The sequence below is a fragment of the Cavia porcellus genome, unplaced genomic scaffold (genome assembly GCF_034190915.1).
Source record: "Cavia porcellus strain 051 isolate PalLab524CR breed Dunkin Hartley unplaced genomic scaffold, mCavPor4.1 scaffold_28, whole genome shotgun sequence".
Taxonomy (NCBI): Eukaryota; Metazoa; Chordata; class Mammalia; order Rodentia; family Caviidae; genus Cavia; species Cavia porcellus.
The window spans coordinates 52,263,380-52,280,664 of NW_026947511.1; the positions used below are offsets into that span (position 1 = coordinate 52,263,380).

General features: G+C 50.9%; 1 protein-coding gene across 1 annotated transcript; it reads right to left on the reverse strand.

Annotated features, from left to right (window-relative positions):
* Positions 1-12,053: 12,053 nt before the first annotated feature.
* LOC100713317 (class I histocompatibility antigen, Gogo-OKO alpha chain-like) lies at positions 12,054-16,250 on the reverse strand. The gene is made up of 8 exons (XM_063239452.1): positions 16,094-16,250; positions 15,748-16,017; positions 15,224-15,499; positions 14,398-14,673; positions 13,369-13,479; positions 12,926-12,958; positions 12,754-12,795; positions 12,054-12,533 (listed from the first exon to the last, which is right to left on the reverse strand). The coding sequence occupies exons 1-8, from the start codon at positions 16,164-16,166 to the stop codon at positions 12,400-12,402; spliced, it is 1,215 nt and encodes a 404-aa protein (XP_063095522.1). The 5' UTR covers positions 16,167-16,250; the 3' UTR covers positions 12,054-12,399.
* Positions 16,251-17,285: the final 1,035 nt, after the last annotated feature.

Sequence of the window (17,285 nt, forward strand, 5' to 3'; positions counted from 1 at the left end):
CTTGAGATTAAGGACCATGAGAGGATGTGAAAAATAAAGAAAAGACAAAGCTGGGCTCAGGTGGAGCCCTCATCCTCCTGATGGGAGGAAAGGAACCGCTCAGCCACTGCAGCCCCTTTATTTATACACTGTGAAAGATGACGTCAATTTCAGCCCCTCTGCTTGGCAACTCCTTTGCCTGGCAGACCTGGGCCCCTGACTTCTTGGTGCAAAACAACTTGTTTACATAGCTTGCTTTGGTCTCTCTGTGTTTTCAGGGCTGGTCTTGCTTTAGCCCCACATATGTGATCAATCTCCAACTGCAACAGCTCCCTACAATTTTTAAGTGAAGTTGGCATTTTGTTTGTTTGTTTGTTTTTGGCAATCATGAAGTAATGGAGACTAAAGTAACTATGGTAGCAGTTTGGGGCTCATGATCTTTTTTTTAAGTGAAAAAAATTAAGAAGAAAACCTAAAAATTCAACAATAACAAATGGAAAACAACAACAAAAAACACCTACATAGATTTTCAAAACAAGATGATAGTGGTTGTGATACTGCACTTTGTTCTCTTCAGAATATTGCTCGGGTTACAAGACACAGGAATAAAGAAAATGGAACAAAACACTGGATTTCAAAAGTGAAATCAGAAAGAAATTCCCACAATTTACACTGCCATCCTCCAAGTAGATGCCCAGACCACCAGCCCGAGCCTGCAGAGCCAACCAAACAACACCAGCATCCAGCTGTCCCCTCCCTCAGGTGCTGTCATCTCTCCTGAGTCCTCTGCATCACCAGGTGCTCATGGGTGGGCGTGGGGATGAGACCCACTCTCAGGCTGCTCACAGGAAAGCGTGGTTCTGCTCCTTGCTGAGTCTCTTCCCGATCCCCATGGCAGAGGCTGGTTCGCAGGAAGTGTGGTTCTGCTTCTTCTGGGGCCCATGGTCTTATCCCCCATCTCAGGATCTTACTGTTTCATTCAAGATTAAAACAGAAGAATTTTCTGTTTAAGTCACTCTTGAAATAGCACCTGTGCTGCCACAACTTAAGGCACCAACAGACTTTGCCTTCCAATAACCACACACACACACACACACACACACACACACACACACACACACAAACACACTTGCAATATACACAGCTGCCAGACTAAGAAATGTCACTCCACAGAGACACTGTGAACTGCATAATAATACTGTGCAGAATTGTGAACCCCGAGTCTAATAGAGGGAAGCAGCTTATCCATGCAGTGGTCGTGGCAAGAACACCATTCTTGGTAGATGAATTCGCACTGTGTGCTTCCCCTTCCTTCCGGCTCCTTACTGCTCAGGGTCTGAGCCACAGCAAGCCTAGAGCCTGGACAAGAAATGGGAAAAGGAGGAAGAGAGGCACTAAAATCACCCAGACATTGAGCGATGCACAGAGCAGTGAGGACACAGGAAGCTGCGCTGTCACCCTGTGCCTTCAGCAGAATCTCAGAGCTCAGCAGGAACAGCCAGGACGGGAGGGCACCAGGTGATGGGGTCACTGCTCCCCTCTGCGTCTCCTGTCCTCCTCCTCCAGGCTCTCTGGAGATGCTTCTTCCTCGCCTCTGTGGAGGGCAGAGGCAGTCAAAGGATTTTCCTCCCGGTCAGCCTGGGCTCCTCAGGGATGAAGCTCTTTCCGAGCTGTCCTGGGTACTTCTTTCTTGTTGAGACAAACTACGGGATGCCCATCATGAAGGAAGGAAAGGTTTATTTCTTTTTTTTAAATTTTATTTAAGGAGAAAAGAAAAAAAAAACAGTGAAAGGGTACAAGTTATACAGATTTACAGAAAAAAAAAGAACAGTAGGAAATCACTAGTTAATGGATTACATATTGCCATCTTAGAAATAATTGCTCAAGTCACAAAATTAAAGCTTGTAGAGTGGACATTCCAACAATGATACTGCAAACAGTTCTGTTCAATGATCCAATAAAACTCTGTGATATCATTTTCTATCTTATACACTTAAATATACATGCAGTTATATAGTTTAGAGCACTTTCTTTTCCTCTCTTTTGTACAATGACTATTACACAATTTGGGTTTTATTGCTCCCACGGTTCTTATTGCTTTTTTGGAAGAGAGTAAAACCAAATGTGACATAACAGAACAGAATCGGTCAAGTCAAACGGGTGGACATAATAGATAATGTAAAAACATAATACAAGGTGATCAACAGTGCTTACCATAATGCCTCCCGCTATCTCTAATAGAATTGCCTATATCATTAGTTGTAATACAATTGAACAAAATAGTAAAGAACAAAACCGACAAAACCAAACCATTGGAGACATTGTAGGTCTTCAAAAGTAGATAAAAGTCAACGAGAATGGGCATTATAATGAATCTCATTATCTTCACAGCTGATGCCTAAACTTTCGAACCTGATACTATCCAGCAAAACAGAATAGGGGAACATCAGTCAAAAACAAGATGGTGAGAGTAATACAGGGCTTCAAATCGAGATAATAGAAAGTCAAAGTGGGTTACTATATTATATCCTGCTATTTTTTCCCTTTAATTAAACGGATAAATATAAAAAAGTAAATAATGGAGTGGAGATTGGGATAAAAGAGGGCATAACAGCGAAACAGCGCAGATCAAAACATAACCATTTAAGCAGAATAGTGTTTCACCACCAGATAATTCCGACCCAAAAGTAGTTACCTTATTGACTCTTTCCTTGAAGTCCTTGAGTACAACTTCGTATACTGTAGCATTAAGTATATCAAAACAATGTAAAACCATTCAAGAGAATGACAGCATTACAGAGTATTTAGAATCGACTAACAGAAAATGAACAATGGTTTCTGTATAATCTCCTTGTCTTTAAAAGGTTTTTGCTTATACTATCGTACATAATAAAATCCGATAAGATACAACCTATTTAGACCATTGGAGACAGAAGAATAAAAGCTAGATGAGACTTCAAAACAAGATGATACTAAATCAGTATTACCTCTTAAGATGTCATTTTCTCCAATATAGCTGTTCCTATCATCCAATCTTCTCTGTCTCATTTCTGTTGAGCTCTTTTTCTGTCAGTAGCTGTCAGTTTGTCTTCTTCATTTTGTTCTCTGCTCCATTCGTTGTGGCCTCCCCGCCACTATTTCTGGGTTCTTTGTATTTTTCTTTTTTTAGAATATCCTGCAATACTTTCTGTAGAGTTGAATTGGTGGTTGCAAATTCCCCCAGTTTCTCTTTATCCTGGAAGCACCTTGTTTTTCCATCAATTTCCAGGGACAGTTGTGCAGGATATCTCAATCTTGGCTGGAGATTATTATCTTTCAAAGCTTGAATTATTTCCCCCCCCACTCTTTGTGATTTGATGGTTTGTGCAGAGAAATCTGCTGTAATTCTGATGGGTGTTCCCTTGTAAGTGGTCTGTTTCTTATCTCTGACAGCTTTTAATATTCTGTTCTTGTATTGAATTTCTGGAATTTTTATTATTATATGCCTGGGTGTTGCCCTGTTTGGGTTGTAGGTAGCTGGGGTCCTGTATGCCTCATACATCTGAGTATCTTTACCTTTTGCTAAATTAGGAAAATTCTCCTGGATTATTTCTGTGAGTAGCTTTTGTAGTTCACTTGTTTGTGTCCCTACTTCTTCTTTTATGTTCTTAATCCTTAAGTTATGGCTCCTCTTATCATCTTCTTGTCTTTGTATTATTGCTGTTTGTTTCTTTGTTATTTTTAAGAAGTTTTTCATTTCATTCTCCCATATTACAAGTCTGCCCTCCGGTTCAGATAGTCTGTCCTTAGTTTCTTTCAAGCTGTTATGCCAGTCTTGGATAGACTTCTTAGTTTCTTGATAGTCCCTTTGAACCTGCTTCACGTACTCTATGCTTTCTCTGTTTTCTCCATCAAACAATTCTCCCCTCTTTTTCTGTTCTTCCATTCCACCATCTGTTTTTTCCTGGGTGGTGCTTAGCATTTCTCTAACTATTCTGCATACTTCTAGCTTCAGGTCGTTGATAACTTCATTCCTGAATTGGTCTATGAGGCTCTCTATATGGCGCTTTATGTCTATTGGTGCGGTGTCCGCTATTGCCTGTTTCTCAGAATTGGGGGCCGAGGAGCCTTTCTTGTTGCTGCCTTTTCCCATATTCTCTGTTCCTTATATATATGCAAGCTTACATAGGAGGCCCAGCTTCTCTCCCAGTCAGCCACAGCCTGATCGAATTGCACCAGTTAGGTATTCCTGCCCACCGCTGTGCACCAGGGAGTTACGGACCAGGCAGCCTACGCGGGGCCTGCCCCTCCCGGCCACCGTCAGGCTCAGGGGTCTGGGTTGGGCCAGCCTACCGAGTCCGCCAGCAGCGTCGCGCAGGCCAGGCACTTTTCACCAATCCCGTCCGAGAGGGGAATGTGTGGCTGGAGTCGCCACCGCGCCTTGCTCCCGCAGGACTGCCCGAGCCCAGAAAGTCCTCCTCTGGAGTCAAACTGTGGTAGAGTGTCAGTTTCTCTCACTCACCTCACCACAAGTCAGTGCACGCCTCGCTGCCCTTCCTGTATTCGACTCCGTTCGCAGACTCCCGTTCTCAGAGCTTCTGCACGTCTCTCTCCTTGCCGAGCCGATGTAGAGGCAGCCAGCCGCGGCGCGGTGGGAAACCCAAATCGCGCAATGGCGCGGGGTCCAGCCTCCACACTGAGGCTTTTCTGTTCCTGTTTTAGCACCAGGACTGCATTCCAAGTTGGTTTCTCTCAGCCCAGTTCGTTCCTGAGTCAGCAGAGCATATCTCTACCGGCTTATATCTCCTTAGTCCGCACCATTCCTGACTTCTGAACCAAGCCTTTCAGAGAGCCGCCGTAGTATCTGCTATCTGTCCGCCATGTTCTCCCGGTTCTCCCAGAAAGGTTTATTTCTTACAGTTTTACTTTGAGGTTTCAGTCCATACTAAGCTGGCTCCAAGGAAGGGCAGCGTGGCTGAGAGGCAGCTGTTCATGGTGGCCACAAAGGACAAGAGCAAAAAGGCAAAAAGAGGGAAACTGCACCTTCTTCCCTCCCTTATGGTGTGTGCCGGCTCCGCCCCTAGTCAGGTGCAGCACTCACACGTGCAATCCCAGCACTAGACAACAAACCAATCAGGAACAGGAGATTCAGCACCTCCATGATTGCGTGAGGCTTGCGGGGGGCATCTGAACACAAACATAACACCAGCTGTCTCTGAGCTCCAGGACCCAGTGAGGGCTGCTGTGGCTGATGGAGATTGTGGGCTGCAGCCAGCCAGGGAGCCATCATCCGACAGCCAGGACGGCGCAGGAAGGCACCAGGCCTGTGAGGGACTCTGCCTCCTCAGCCTCAGACTCAGTGCTGGCCCTCTGCACTCTCATCTTCACCCTGTTGTCCCTGCAGGTCCTCGGGAGACCCTGATAGAATTTATGTCACTGCTCCATGGAGGCCTCAGCTGTGGTCTGGGCAGGAGCAGCATCGATGGTGAGGCCACCTTTGATCTGTGTGGGCATCTGGCCTGCCTTCAAGCACAGAGGACCTGAAAGAAAGTTTCCTTCCTATCTACTCTGGCTCCTAGGAAGATGCAGTTGTGTGTGGTAGGCTGCGCCCTGGGTCCCAGCTCCTCAGGAGGAGAGGCCATGGCCAGTGTGGGAGACAGAGCCAGGCTCCATCCTAGAAAACCAAAAATATGACTTTGAAAACTATTTGAGACAGTTTGGTCATGGCTAAGACACAACTGCTGACCCTTGTTAGTGAAGGTAGATTTTGGTTCATATTCCAGTCCACCGTCAGTGGTTCCATGGAAAAAGCAGCACCTTGGTCAATTTGGATAACTGGGCCACCATGCTGCAAAATCCAGGTTGACTAGAGACCCAGAGCCGACACCAAGGCAGCAGTGTCTGGTTCTACGGAAGGTGTTTTCAGGAGGATGTGAACGGGGGTGAGTTCTGTGCACCTTTGCTGCCAATCAATGGGCAGATCCAGAGATCTGTTCAAGCCTTGGAATGATTACACAGGAGGGGACTGAGTTGATCAGCTGTGTCAGGGTGTGCAAACTATAGGGCAGTGTAGCTGCCCTGATCACTTTCTGCTCTCACTCTCAGGTCAAAGAGGTGGATTCAAAAATGAGTTCTGCACTAGGTGCTCCACATGGACATGTGGGTTAGCTGAAACACAGTGCCTGAACTGAACCACATTTTATAGCATCTGAATAAAATTATGAAGAAGAAAAGCCATGCCCTTCACTCACACCTGTTCACACATCTGTGGAGTAGACTGCAGAGCACAACTGTCTTCTCCTCTATGAAAGGAGTAGATGGTTTTCTTTCTTTCTTTTTTTTTTTTTGAGTAGATGGTTTTCTAAAAGTAGATTCTTGGTCAGAGTTCTTGAATCATGATAGCTGCACCCAAGATTTCTGTTAGGAAAACAATTCCCCCTGACAGCACATTGCAGTGACACAGGGTGGGTCATCAAGCCTGCTTATTCCTGAGACATAATCACCTTGCTCAGTGAACTCAGGGGCAGAGGACTACTGTGTCCAGGTTGGCCGATAAAGTGGCTGCATTGCAAGCCACACCTGAATTATGGGGCAGTGAGTGAACACTGGGAGTCTGATGGGTCCCAATCATTAGCAGAGATTCTGAGAGACTGAGCCAGGGCCTTCTTTCCTCTTGGTGCTGCTCACCTATCTCAGCTTTCCAAAGACTTTGTGCATTACTTTCTGACTCCAGAGACCCCCATGTTCAGAAGGAACAGATCAGCCCATCTGTGAATGATCCAGGTGAACTGACTTCCTCTGTGGTATAAGAGGATCAACCACTTTAGATCCCAATGATGATGGCCTTAAAAGTGTCTTTGAGACATTGTCAGCTCTCCCTGGATTCTGGTTCAAAGTCGAGGAGAAGCATCCTGAGATTGCCACAGAAACACTGAAGAGCCTGCATCCATTTCCACGATCCTATTTTTGTTAAGCAGAGTTTTCTACAGTGACAGCAGCCAAAGTGAGATTCTGGAGCAGACTGGACACTGGCAACACACGTGGGTTTCACTGTCCCCCCTCCTCCAGATGGGACCCTCTGACTGGAGGAAGCGAGGCTCAGGCTCTCATTGATTCTGCACTTGGGGAGTTCAATAATTATTTCATTATGTACGATACCATAATAATACTAGGAATAACGTTCACAATAAGTGCAATGCACTTGGATCATCTGGAAAATCCACATCCTTGGAAAATTGTCTTTCAGAAAACTGGTTGCTGGCACCAAAACACTGCGCAAACATCAAGATATACTGTGCACCACATAATATTCTAGTTCATGACAGAGTGTAGAGAGAATCAGTTATTATAATGGACCTAGAAACACACACAGCCTGCAGTGTGCTTCAAACTCGGTGTCATTACAACAGTGCCACAGAGTTTAAAAATGAAGTTTATGAATTTAAAAGCTACAGTAAGGTAAAGCTCATGCAAACAGGAAGTTGTTTCCATAACCCGAGTGTAGCCTCAGTGGAGAGTGTGTGTAACGTCTGCAGTAATGGACAGCAGTGCTGTGGACCTTGGTGTTCACTGACCACTCACTGACTGAATGACCCAGAGCAGCTTCTTGTCCTGCGAGCTCCACTCACGGTCAGGGCCCCATGCAGGCACCATTCTGAATCTTAGTCCACAGTTATTGCACACTCCGTGTCTAGATGGTTCCCACACGGAAATACCCTGGTGGTGCAGGTGACTTCGTGTGAATCCTGTATTTCCTGTGAATTACAGGAGCAGGCAGAGATGAAGCCCTCTCCCGGGACTCTCAGCCTTTGTTTACCCTTGTGGCGTAGTGCAAACCACACTGGAGGAGAAGTGAGGAGCCCTGAGTCTGCATCCACATCAGCCCCTTACTGACCTCAGATGGCACTCGGAGAAGAGCAGAGCAGAGAAGGAAGCCACCCAGGGGCCCTGCACCCACAGTGGGGCTGTGGGGAGTTGGTAATAGGACCACAGCCCCCAGTGTGCCCCAGAGAGCAGGGCCTGGCCAGGCCACTCTGTGGAGATGGTCACTCTAAGGCCACAGCTTCTCAGGGAGGCGTCACTGTGACTCCCATTCCCCCTGAATGTCCTGCTCAGTCCCCTGTCTCACAAATATCCTCCTGTAATCTCCCTCCCGGTTTCTCAGTCAGCTTCTTTCCATTGGTGCCACACTCTGTCCATTCTCCTCCATCAGCCTGAGACAGAGTCCAGGCTCCCTGCTTGGCTCTGGAGTGTAGCTCAGGCTCCGACCTGGCTCAATCATGCTCTCATGGAGATGGTTCCTATCCCTGCCCATCCCTCATCCCTGTAACTTCTGTCACTCAGCAGTGCTGCTCCCACCGGTGTCTTTCTAGAGGGAAGGACAGTGTGCTGACCACGGACAGAAGCCACCTCTCCCCTGGACTCCCATCCCCAGGCTGCTGTGCTGGTGCAGCTCTGACCTGGGCTGCAGGGCTGCAGAGGCGCCATCATGGAGGGAAAGGTGCACAGAACAGAAACCAAAGGAAACCAGGCCTGGGGTCCTGGTGAGTGGGGCACAGGCTGTGTGAGCTGAGCCTATTAATTAACCTTTCTGACTCTCCACTTTCTCCTCATAAATGATGGGTGAGAAAATACATCCTAAATGCATTACTGTTAGGAGGGTGGGAGATTATGTGTGAAAGACTCTGCCCCGCCCAGCTGCCAGGTAAATTTCATGTCCCTTTCTCTTGCACAGGTGTAGGAATCATTAGGTCCACACAATATGATCAGCCTGAAAGTTCCAAATTTTCTTTCTTATATTCTACCTCTCGGATTCCCTTCTAGTTTAAGCTTAGCCAGATTTACTACATTTAGGAATGAGGAACCTAAAATTCAAATAAAGAGCCAAGTAAAAAAAGGGCTGTCCAGATGCTGTATGGTTGTTACACTGTGTCAACTTGAAAAGTCTAGAAGCTTAACAGAGTGACCCAGCAGGTCTAGGTCCTGGGGTGTAGAGGACACACAATTACCGTCCTAGGATGTTCACTGTGTTAATTGGGGAAGCTTGGCATTTTCACCAAGTGACTCAGCAGGGGCCAGGGTCCCTGGTCTGTAGCACCCTCAGCCTGTGCAGGAGGAGGGCAGACAGCTGGTGTGGGGCTGCACCGCCCCCAGGAGCAGCCTGCACACAGTGAAAGGCACAGGAGGGGGCTGGTGGCTGCCTCCTCAGAGGAGCTCCAGTGTTCACCCAGCTTGGAGTCTCCTGGCTTCTGGCACAGACTGCTCGGCTTCCACTTGGGACTTCTCAGCCTCTGTCATGGATTCTTCAGCCTTCCATTGTAGACCCGTCGGCTTCTAATACGGACTTGCTGGGACACTGCAGTGAGCCCCAGGCCCTGGGCTGTGCCCTTCACCCCCAGCGCACAGACACGCTCTCCCCCCACCCTCATCCAACTCTGTGGCTGACCATTGTAAGCCAATCTTGTGCTCCTTATACATTTTATATCTGTGTTACATCCGTTTCTCTAGTAAACCATGACTGACAGAAGATGATTGGGCCAGGGCATGTCCAGAGGTGACAGTAAGTCCCAGGAAGAAGACGCCCAGATGGCCACGGCCCCTAATGCTGCAGTGCGGCCTTCTGTCTCCCAGCATGCACCTGTGCCCCATGTGGTGGACCATGTGATCTGCTGTCAGAGGAAGGAAAGGCAGGGCCTGGGTTATGGACGGTTCTGTGTGTTACACATCTCACACCTGCACATGACAGCTGCAGCACTGTAGTCCCTTCCAGGACCTCCCTGGAGGACAGTGAAGGGAAATCCTCCCAGTGGGGGAAATGTTGGGCAGTGTGCCTGGTGCACATTTTCCCTGGAAGGTGACATGGGCAGATGTGGGACTCTGTACTGATTCACGGGCTGGAGCCAACGCTCTGGACAGAGGATCAGGACCATGGAAGGAACATGACTGAAAAATTGGTGTCAAAAGTATTTGAGGACAAGGTATGTGGATGGACCTGTCCACATGGACAGTGGATGCAGTGGTGTGTGTATTCTATGTGAACACTCACCAAAGGTGACTCGGCTGGATAGGACAGGCTGATCTGTAGGTGACAGGAGACTCTTTTCCTGTGCTGCCACTGTCATTGTCCAATGGGCTCATGAGCAAAGTGCCCGTGGTGGCAGTGATGAAGGTTGTGCATGGGTTCAGCCACAGGGAATCCCCTCACCACTGGCCAATGCAGCTACAGCCATGCCTTGGTGCCCCACACACCGGCAGTGGAGATCAACCCCGAGTTCTGACAGGGCTCCGTCCTCTGAGGTCATCAGCCTGCGACCTGATGGCAGGTCGATTAGATTGGATCCTTCCATCACAGAGAGGGCAGCACTTTGTCCTTCCTGGTGTAGACATTGATTGTGGCTTTGGGTTTGCCTTCCCTGCATGGCAGGCTTCTGCCAATCCTCCCATCCATGGACACACACACAGTGCCTTTCCTACCCTCGTGGTATTCCAGATAGAATGGCCTGTGGGCAAGGAACGCATTTTACGACTAAAGACACAAAGCAATTGGCTCATGCTCATTAAATTCATGGGTCTCACCAAATTCTTCACAATAGAGAAGCATGTGAACTATAGATAGGGCCCGATGCCAACTCAGGAGGACCTCACAGTAGAGGTCGCTAAGGCTCAGCTGGTAGAACCCATCAACACAGAGGTCGCACGGCTTTTTGATGACACAGTTACAACTCCAGCTATGTGGCTGTGGACTGCAGAGCTAGTGTGAGGTTCTTCCAAGGCTTTATATGCTTTGAGTCATCATTTGCAATATGGTACTAAGTCTCATACAGCCAGGATATGGCGGTGCAGAAATCACAGGTGGCAAGGGAATGACACCATTCATTACCCTAGTGACCCACCAGCAGCAGCTTTGCTTCCCCATCCCACAGCTTTATGTGCTGCTGGCCTGAAGGTCTCGCTCCCCAGGGGTGGGTGGAGGCTCCTACCAGGAGGCACAGGAATCCCAGGGAACTGGAAGCTGACACACCCACTGGGGGTTTTGTGTATCTCACGTCCAACCAAGCAGCAAAGGAGTTACAGTGTGGGCAGGGATGATTGATCAGACCATCAAGGGGACACTGGGCCATTACTTCATAATGGAGGAAAGAAATAAAATATTTGGAGTGCAGCAGATACCTTAGGGCATCTCCTGGTACCACCCTGCCATTGCTAAGGTCAGTGGACAAGTACAACCCAATCAGCCTGGGTGACGAATGGTCCAGAACCTTCAGGAATGAGATTGTGGGTCACTGTCCCAGGAAGAGGACCGAGACTTGCTGAGGGGCCTGCAGACACCAAGAGGATACAGAAATCACAGAGTAAGGAGGTAGTGATAGATACCAGCTCCAACCTCCTGAGCACTTACAGAAATGAGGAATTTCCACAGCACTCACCTAACAGGCTTCCTGTGTAAAATGATGGTAATAGGCTTAGTGTTACTGGTTATATACGGTTAAACCCGTGTCATAAGGTTGTCATAAAATGTTAGGAGGAAGCATCACCCCAAGAACTTACCCTGGCTTCTGGGGAGGGAATCAGTGACTCTGTCTGCACCCAGGAGAGCTGCACCCCGACAGCTGTGACTGTGGATTTGTCTTTCTATCCGGAGCCCACGGAGTTTAAGGAAACATGTTTGTGAGTTCAGTTGTCACAAGGTGGATGTGATAGTGTACTGACTGTGTCAACTTGAGTAAGAAATGCCCGACTGCCTTGGGTCAGCACCGTTCTGGGTGTGGCTGAGGGACTCACTACAGACAGGAGACCCACCCTGGGCCTCACCTCCCCTTCTCCTGTTTCCCTGCAGAGGACTCAGAGCACAGCAAAAGAGACTCGGTCTCAGTGCTCCCATTTATTGCTGCCCTCACACACTGGAAATGTTCTTAGTGAACAGGTCAACCACTCGTGTCATTAACTTTAGAAAACACAAATGTATATTCTGAGCCTGACATTCAGGATGTGCTACGTGAATTTCCTGGAAACATGTAAAGAAACCTCTGCCTCTGAAAAGGACCAGCTGTCCAGGGCACGACACAGACACCCTCTTGTTACAGACAAAGCAAAACTATTTTTCTAACCTACTATTTATTGTGGGACTGTTAAAATAAAGGCAGGATCAGAGGCAAGAGGGGTCTTGGGGGAAGCTGTGTGTATTGTGCTCCATCTCATCCCTGTGAGAAGCCACCCCAGCCCACCCCTGCTGGAACAGAAGCTGAGCAGGAGGGAACACGGGTCAGCGTGGGGACAGGAGTCCTGCTGCCCAGGGCCAGCTGCTCTCCTCACAGCCCTCCCCGATGCCCACAGGTACATGGATACACTCAGAAGCCATTTGCAGGAGGTGACTCAGGTGATCTTGAGGTCACAGAGCGTGGGCTGGAGAAGCGTGGAGTGGCTCAGTCACCTGCAAGGCAGCTATCTCATGCTACAGGACAAAAGGATTATAAACTCAGGGCCACGGCTCCACGTGGCACCATCCTGAGAAGCCCACTGAGAGAGAAGCTCTCTGCACACAGGAGGGGATCTAGACATGGAGGCAGGGGATGGAGCTGAGGGCACAGAGAAGCAAAAAGCAGAGACGAATTACACATGAGCACCAGCTCCCCAGGGTGAACACAAACACTGGGCACAGCACCCAGGTCCTGACAAACACTAACAGAGGAGCCCGCTGCTCACACACAGGGCTCACAGTCAGACAGGGTCCCTGCTGTGTCCCCTCTGCCTCAGCCCATCTCTCCCACTTCAGGCCCCCCGGGGTCTCACCCTTACCAGCCATGAGAGAGGAATCAGAGCCCTGGTCACTGTCACCCCCTGGGTGGAAAATGTAACATAAAGTCCTCAGAACCCAGCAGACATGGAGAAGGGGGATCATGAAGTGGGGATCCCATGGCTCCTGGCTACAGAACGCCAAGGCTCTCAGGAATCAGCCCCCCATACTTACTTGCAGCCTGAGTGTAGCTCCCTCCTTTTACACCTGTGGGAAGCAAATGTCCTGTAAGAAGCCAGGGAGGAGGCAGGGCCTTGACAGCCAGGAAGAACTGCCCAGGTCAGGCCCTCAGGGAAGTTTCCAGAACTGGGATGCAGACCCAGGGAAGGATCAGGAGGCAGGAGGGGAGGACATGTTCAGGACCTTTACCAACTGCCCTCCTGAGGCTCTGTCCTAGCAGGGACCTTCCCCTCTGACTCTGCCTGCTGGAATCAGGTCCCCATCATAACTCTCTGGGTGACCAATCTGTCCCTCATTGTGCCTGTTTCACAACAGGCTGTGCCCATGGCTCCGGGCTGGGCAAGCGTGTGTGTGTGGGGTGGGGGTGGGGGCAGCCTACAGTGCAGTGGGGTGCACTTCTCCCTGGGACTGAAAGGAAGATGGTGACCCCAACCTACCTGCTCTCCTCCTCCTCCACACCACAAAGGCGACTCCAGTGAGCACAGCTACAAGGAGAATCACAGCAGCAACGACCCCCAGGATGGGGATAGAGGGCTGAGGAGGCAACTCTGGGGAGGGAAGGGGAAGGAAAGGGAGAGAAAAGAAGGAAAGAGGAGGTGAGGGGCTCTGCTTGTATCTAAGTGGACCCCAAAACCTCATGCAAATGTGGGCATTTGGAAGCTGACTACAGTTTGGGGCTCATAGCTGACTTGCTGTTAGGAGGTGGGGTCTGGGGGAAAAGGGGGGCTCTGAGGGTGTGGCTTGGTAGGGTTTGTCTCCTTCCTCAGCTCCCCTCAGCTCTGCACTGCTATGAGCAGCTCTCCAGTGCCAGAACCCTCTGCCCTGCAGTGCTGCCTGAGTTTTAACTGCAATGTCTACAAACATGAGAGCCAAAATAAATCCTGTCTCCTTTAATTTGCAGGCATCAGATATTGTGTCCTAACAATGAAAAATAAGGACCCTGGCCCCAGCTCTCCAGCCCAGCCTGCTGGGTATCTCCAGAAAGACTCCTGCCTTCAGAGACAAGAGCTCCTATGCCCTCTCCCGCTCTGTCTTAATCACTTTGTTGTTGCTGAGACAAGAAATCCTACACCTTTAGGTTAAAGTAGATAAGGTTCATTACTGCTCAGTTTGTAAAGGTTTCAGTCCACAGTCAGGAGACTTCAAGGCAGGGAGGCCTGGCAGGGCCATCACAGAGGAGAAACAGCCCACAGCATGCAGGCAGGAAGCAGCAAGCTGGCAGCTTCCCCCTCTTCACCGAATTCAGGCTGTGAGGCTGTTGGTGGATCCCACTCACAGCCAGGCTGGGTCTACTGTCTTCCCTAATCCACTCAGCCACACCCAGAACAGCAGAGTGATCCAGGCATCACACCCTGCATCCAGGGTCACAGGGTCACACACACATTTCGTCCACCTCTGACAAACCCCACCTATGAGCATGAGGCTTTGGAACATCATCTAGACACAAGACATACCACCCCCCTTACCCCATCTCAGGGTGCGGGGCTCAGGCAGCCCCTCATGCTGCACACGGCACATGTAATTCTGCTCCTCTCCAGAAGGCACTATTACAGCCACCCACTTCTGGAAGTTGCCATTCCCATCAGGCCTTGTCTCCACCACCTCTATCTCCTGGGTCAGCTCCTGCCCATTCTGCTGCCAGGTCAGGGAGATCTCCTTAGGGTAGAAGCCCAGGGCCCAGCACCGCAGGGTGACCTGTTCTTTGGAGATGGGGTGGCGGGTCACATGTGTCACAGGAGGATCTGGGGGGAAGAGAGGAAAATTCAAGCTTTTTCAATTCTTCCTGGATCACTCCAGCAAATGCTCCTGCGACCATCCTGAGAATGGACAGGACAAGTGGAGCTGGGGTAACTGCAAACCCAGAGACCAGGCTGGACACAGGTATCTGGGATGATCTATTCCTCAGACAGTTCTAGACTCTGGGTGAGTCAGCCCAGAGGAGGAAAGCCCAGGTCTCTGGGGGAGGAAAAGTGACTTATGTCCCTAAAGGCCAAAATAAGCATAGTCAGAGGTCCACAGACCTTGGGTGTGAGGCACAGCACAAGCCTGAGAGAGCTCAGGTTCACAGCCTCCTAAAGGGCGGGGGAGCAGCACCTCAGGGATCTCCCCTCCCATGAGGGGCAGAGTCTTCTCCTTCTGAGAGAAGGGAACTTCAGGGGAGTGATCTGCTTTCAGCTGTGCAATCCCAGGGGCGCTCTTCCCCAGGACAGGAGAGGGCAGCAGTACTGGGGAAGGGTCCCATTTTCCTCCTCCCAGCCACAACACAGATGGGGAGGTCCTCAGGGCCGGTACCTGCGCGCTGCAGCGTCTCCTTCCCGTGCTCCAGGTATCTGCGGAGCCACTCCACGCAGGTGCCCTCCAGGTAGGTCCTGGAGAGCTCTGCCTCACCGGCCTGCACCCACTTGCGCTGTGTGATCTGAGCCGCAGTGTCCGCCGCCACCCAGGAGCTCAGGTCCTCCGAAAGGACGACGTAATCGTCACCATCGTAGCCATACTGCCAGTACCCGCCCAGGAAACGTCCATCTCGGTCCACTTCGCAGCCACACATCATCTGGACTGTGTGAGAAGCTGCCCCGCCCCCGCCGTCAGCCCCGCCCCCGCCGTCAGCCCCGCCCCGCCGTCAGCCCCGCCCCCACCCGGGATTTTCCTCCCAAACTGAAAATGAAACTGAGTCGCGGTCCCCGCGCTTCCGGGGTCGGGGTCTGTGTGGACCCTGTGGCCTCCGCGTGAACCTCGGACCCGGACAACCGGCAACATTCGGACCCTCTGTTGTGGCGGGCAGGGTCGTGGCATCTGACCCGGCCGGGGTCACTCACCGTCCCCGCTCTGGTTGTAGTAGCCGCGCAGAGTCCTTAAGTGCACTCGGTAACCCTGTGCGCTGTCCTTGGCGATCTGTGTCTGTCGGTCCCAATACTCCTGACCCTCCCGCTCCATCCACGGCGCTCGCGGCTCATATCGGGGACTCTCGGCGTCGCCGTCGAAGCGCACGAACTCCGTGTCGTCCACGTAGCCCACGGAGAAGAAGCGCGAGTCCCCGCGTCCGGGCCGGGACACCGCGGTGTAGAAGTAGCGCAGGGAGTGCGAGCCTGCGGGGCGGGGCGGTGAGACCGCGACCTCCTCCCGGCCGGCCCGCCGCTCCCGCCGCCCTGCGCCCGCACTCACCCGCCCGGGTCTCGGTCAGGACCAGGGCCCCCGACAGCAGCAGGAGGAGGGTTCGGGGGGCCATCACCGTCATCTCGGGGCGGAGGACTGAGCTCCTGGCCCTCTGTGAGGACTTTATAACCGGATTCGCGGCGACGCTGATTGGCTGCGCTGGAAGCCGCTAACCAATGCGGGTGAGAAGTGGCGTCGCGTCACCAGTGTCCAGGCAGAAGGGCCCGACACGGTTGGCAGAGGGAGAAGTGAAACCAGGGGAGTCCTGAGCTGGGCGTGGCTGCCTTGGGCTTCAGACCAGCCGGCCACCGCCCAGAACGCGGACCTTGCTCACTGTTCTCCTCGTGCACAGGTGGCAAGTGCCCTGGGCGGTGAAGGTCTGTGCCATAAACCTGTGTAAATAACCGTGTGTAGCTAATAGGTGCACAGGAGCCCATACTGGGAGCGCACTTACCTTTTATTCCGTTATTTTTTTATTTAGGTTTCTCCGGTGGGGTCTGTAGACCGACTTTGTTAGGGGAGACAGGACGGTGCTGTGGGGATCGGGTGTCCACGTGAACTCCCACACACACCACCCCTCAGCATCCTGCCAATTCCTCCTTCCCTATGTGGTCTCCCGAGTGTGTGGCTGTGGGGTCCCCTGCAGAAGGACCAGGCAGTCATCCTTATACAAAGGGCATTTGTGATGGCATCTCTGGTAACTTCTTCCTACAGGCGTGGACATCTCTTCAGTCACTGGACCCTAAATGTGAACACTGGCTCAGTCCCTGAAACTGAGAACGGGACAGTCCCTCTCTATTGGCTGAAATGTCGCCCTCTTGCTGCCTTCAGTTGCTTTTAATCATAGACACTTGGAATGGTTGATGCGTTGTGGCAGCGACCCATGGGGCTCTTGAGGTTCTTGGGGGGAAGGAGACCCCAGGGAGTGAGAACATGAAGAAGAGACGAAGCTGGGGTCAGGTGGAGCCCTCATCCTCCTGATGGGCGGAAAGGAACGGCTCAACCAATGTACGCCTTTATTTATACCCTCCATAGAACTCCGAAGACAAAGGTCAGTTTCAGCCTGCTGCCTAGCAAGTTATTTACCTGGCTGGCCTGGACCCCCTGCCTTCTTGGTGCTGGAACAGCTTGTTTATAGGATGGACAAATGGACAAACATGAACAGAGGATCTGTACAGATTTGAACACACATAGAAACAAG

Excerpts from the sequence above, each read along its gene's own strand:
- LOC100713317 (XM_063239452.1), bottom strand. The coding sequence starts at position 16,166 with ATGACGGTGATGGCCCCCCGAACCCTCCTCCTGCTGCTGTCGGGGGCC. Across the intron at positions 16,018-16,093 it reads CCTGACCGAGACCCGGGCGG|GCTCGCACTCCCTGCGCTAC; the intron begins GTGAGTGCGGGC and ends CCCGCCCCGCAG. Across the intron at positions 12,796-12,925 it reads GAGCTACACTCAGGCTGCAA|GGGGTGACAGTGACCAGGGC; the intron begins GTAAGTATGGGG and ends TTTTCCACCCAG.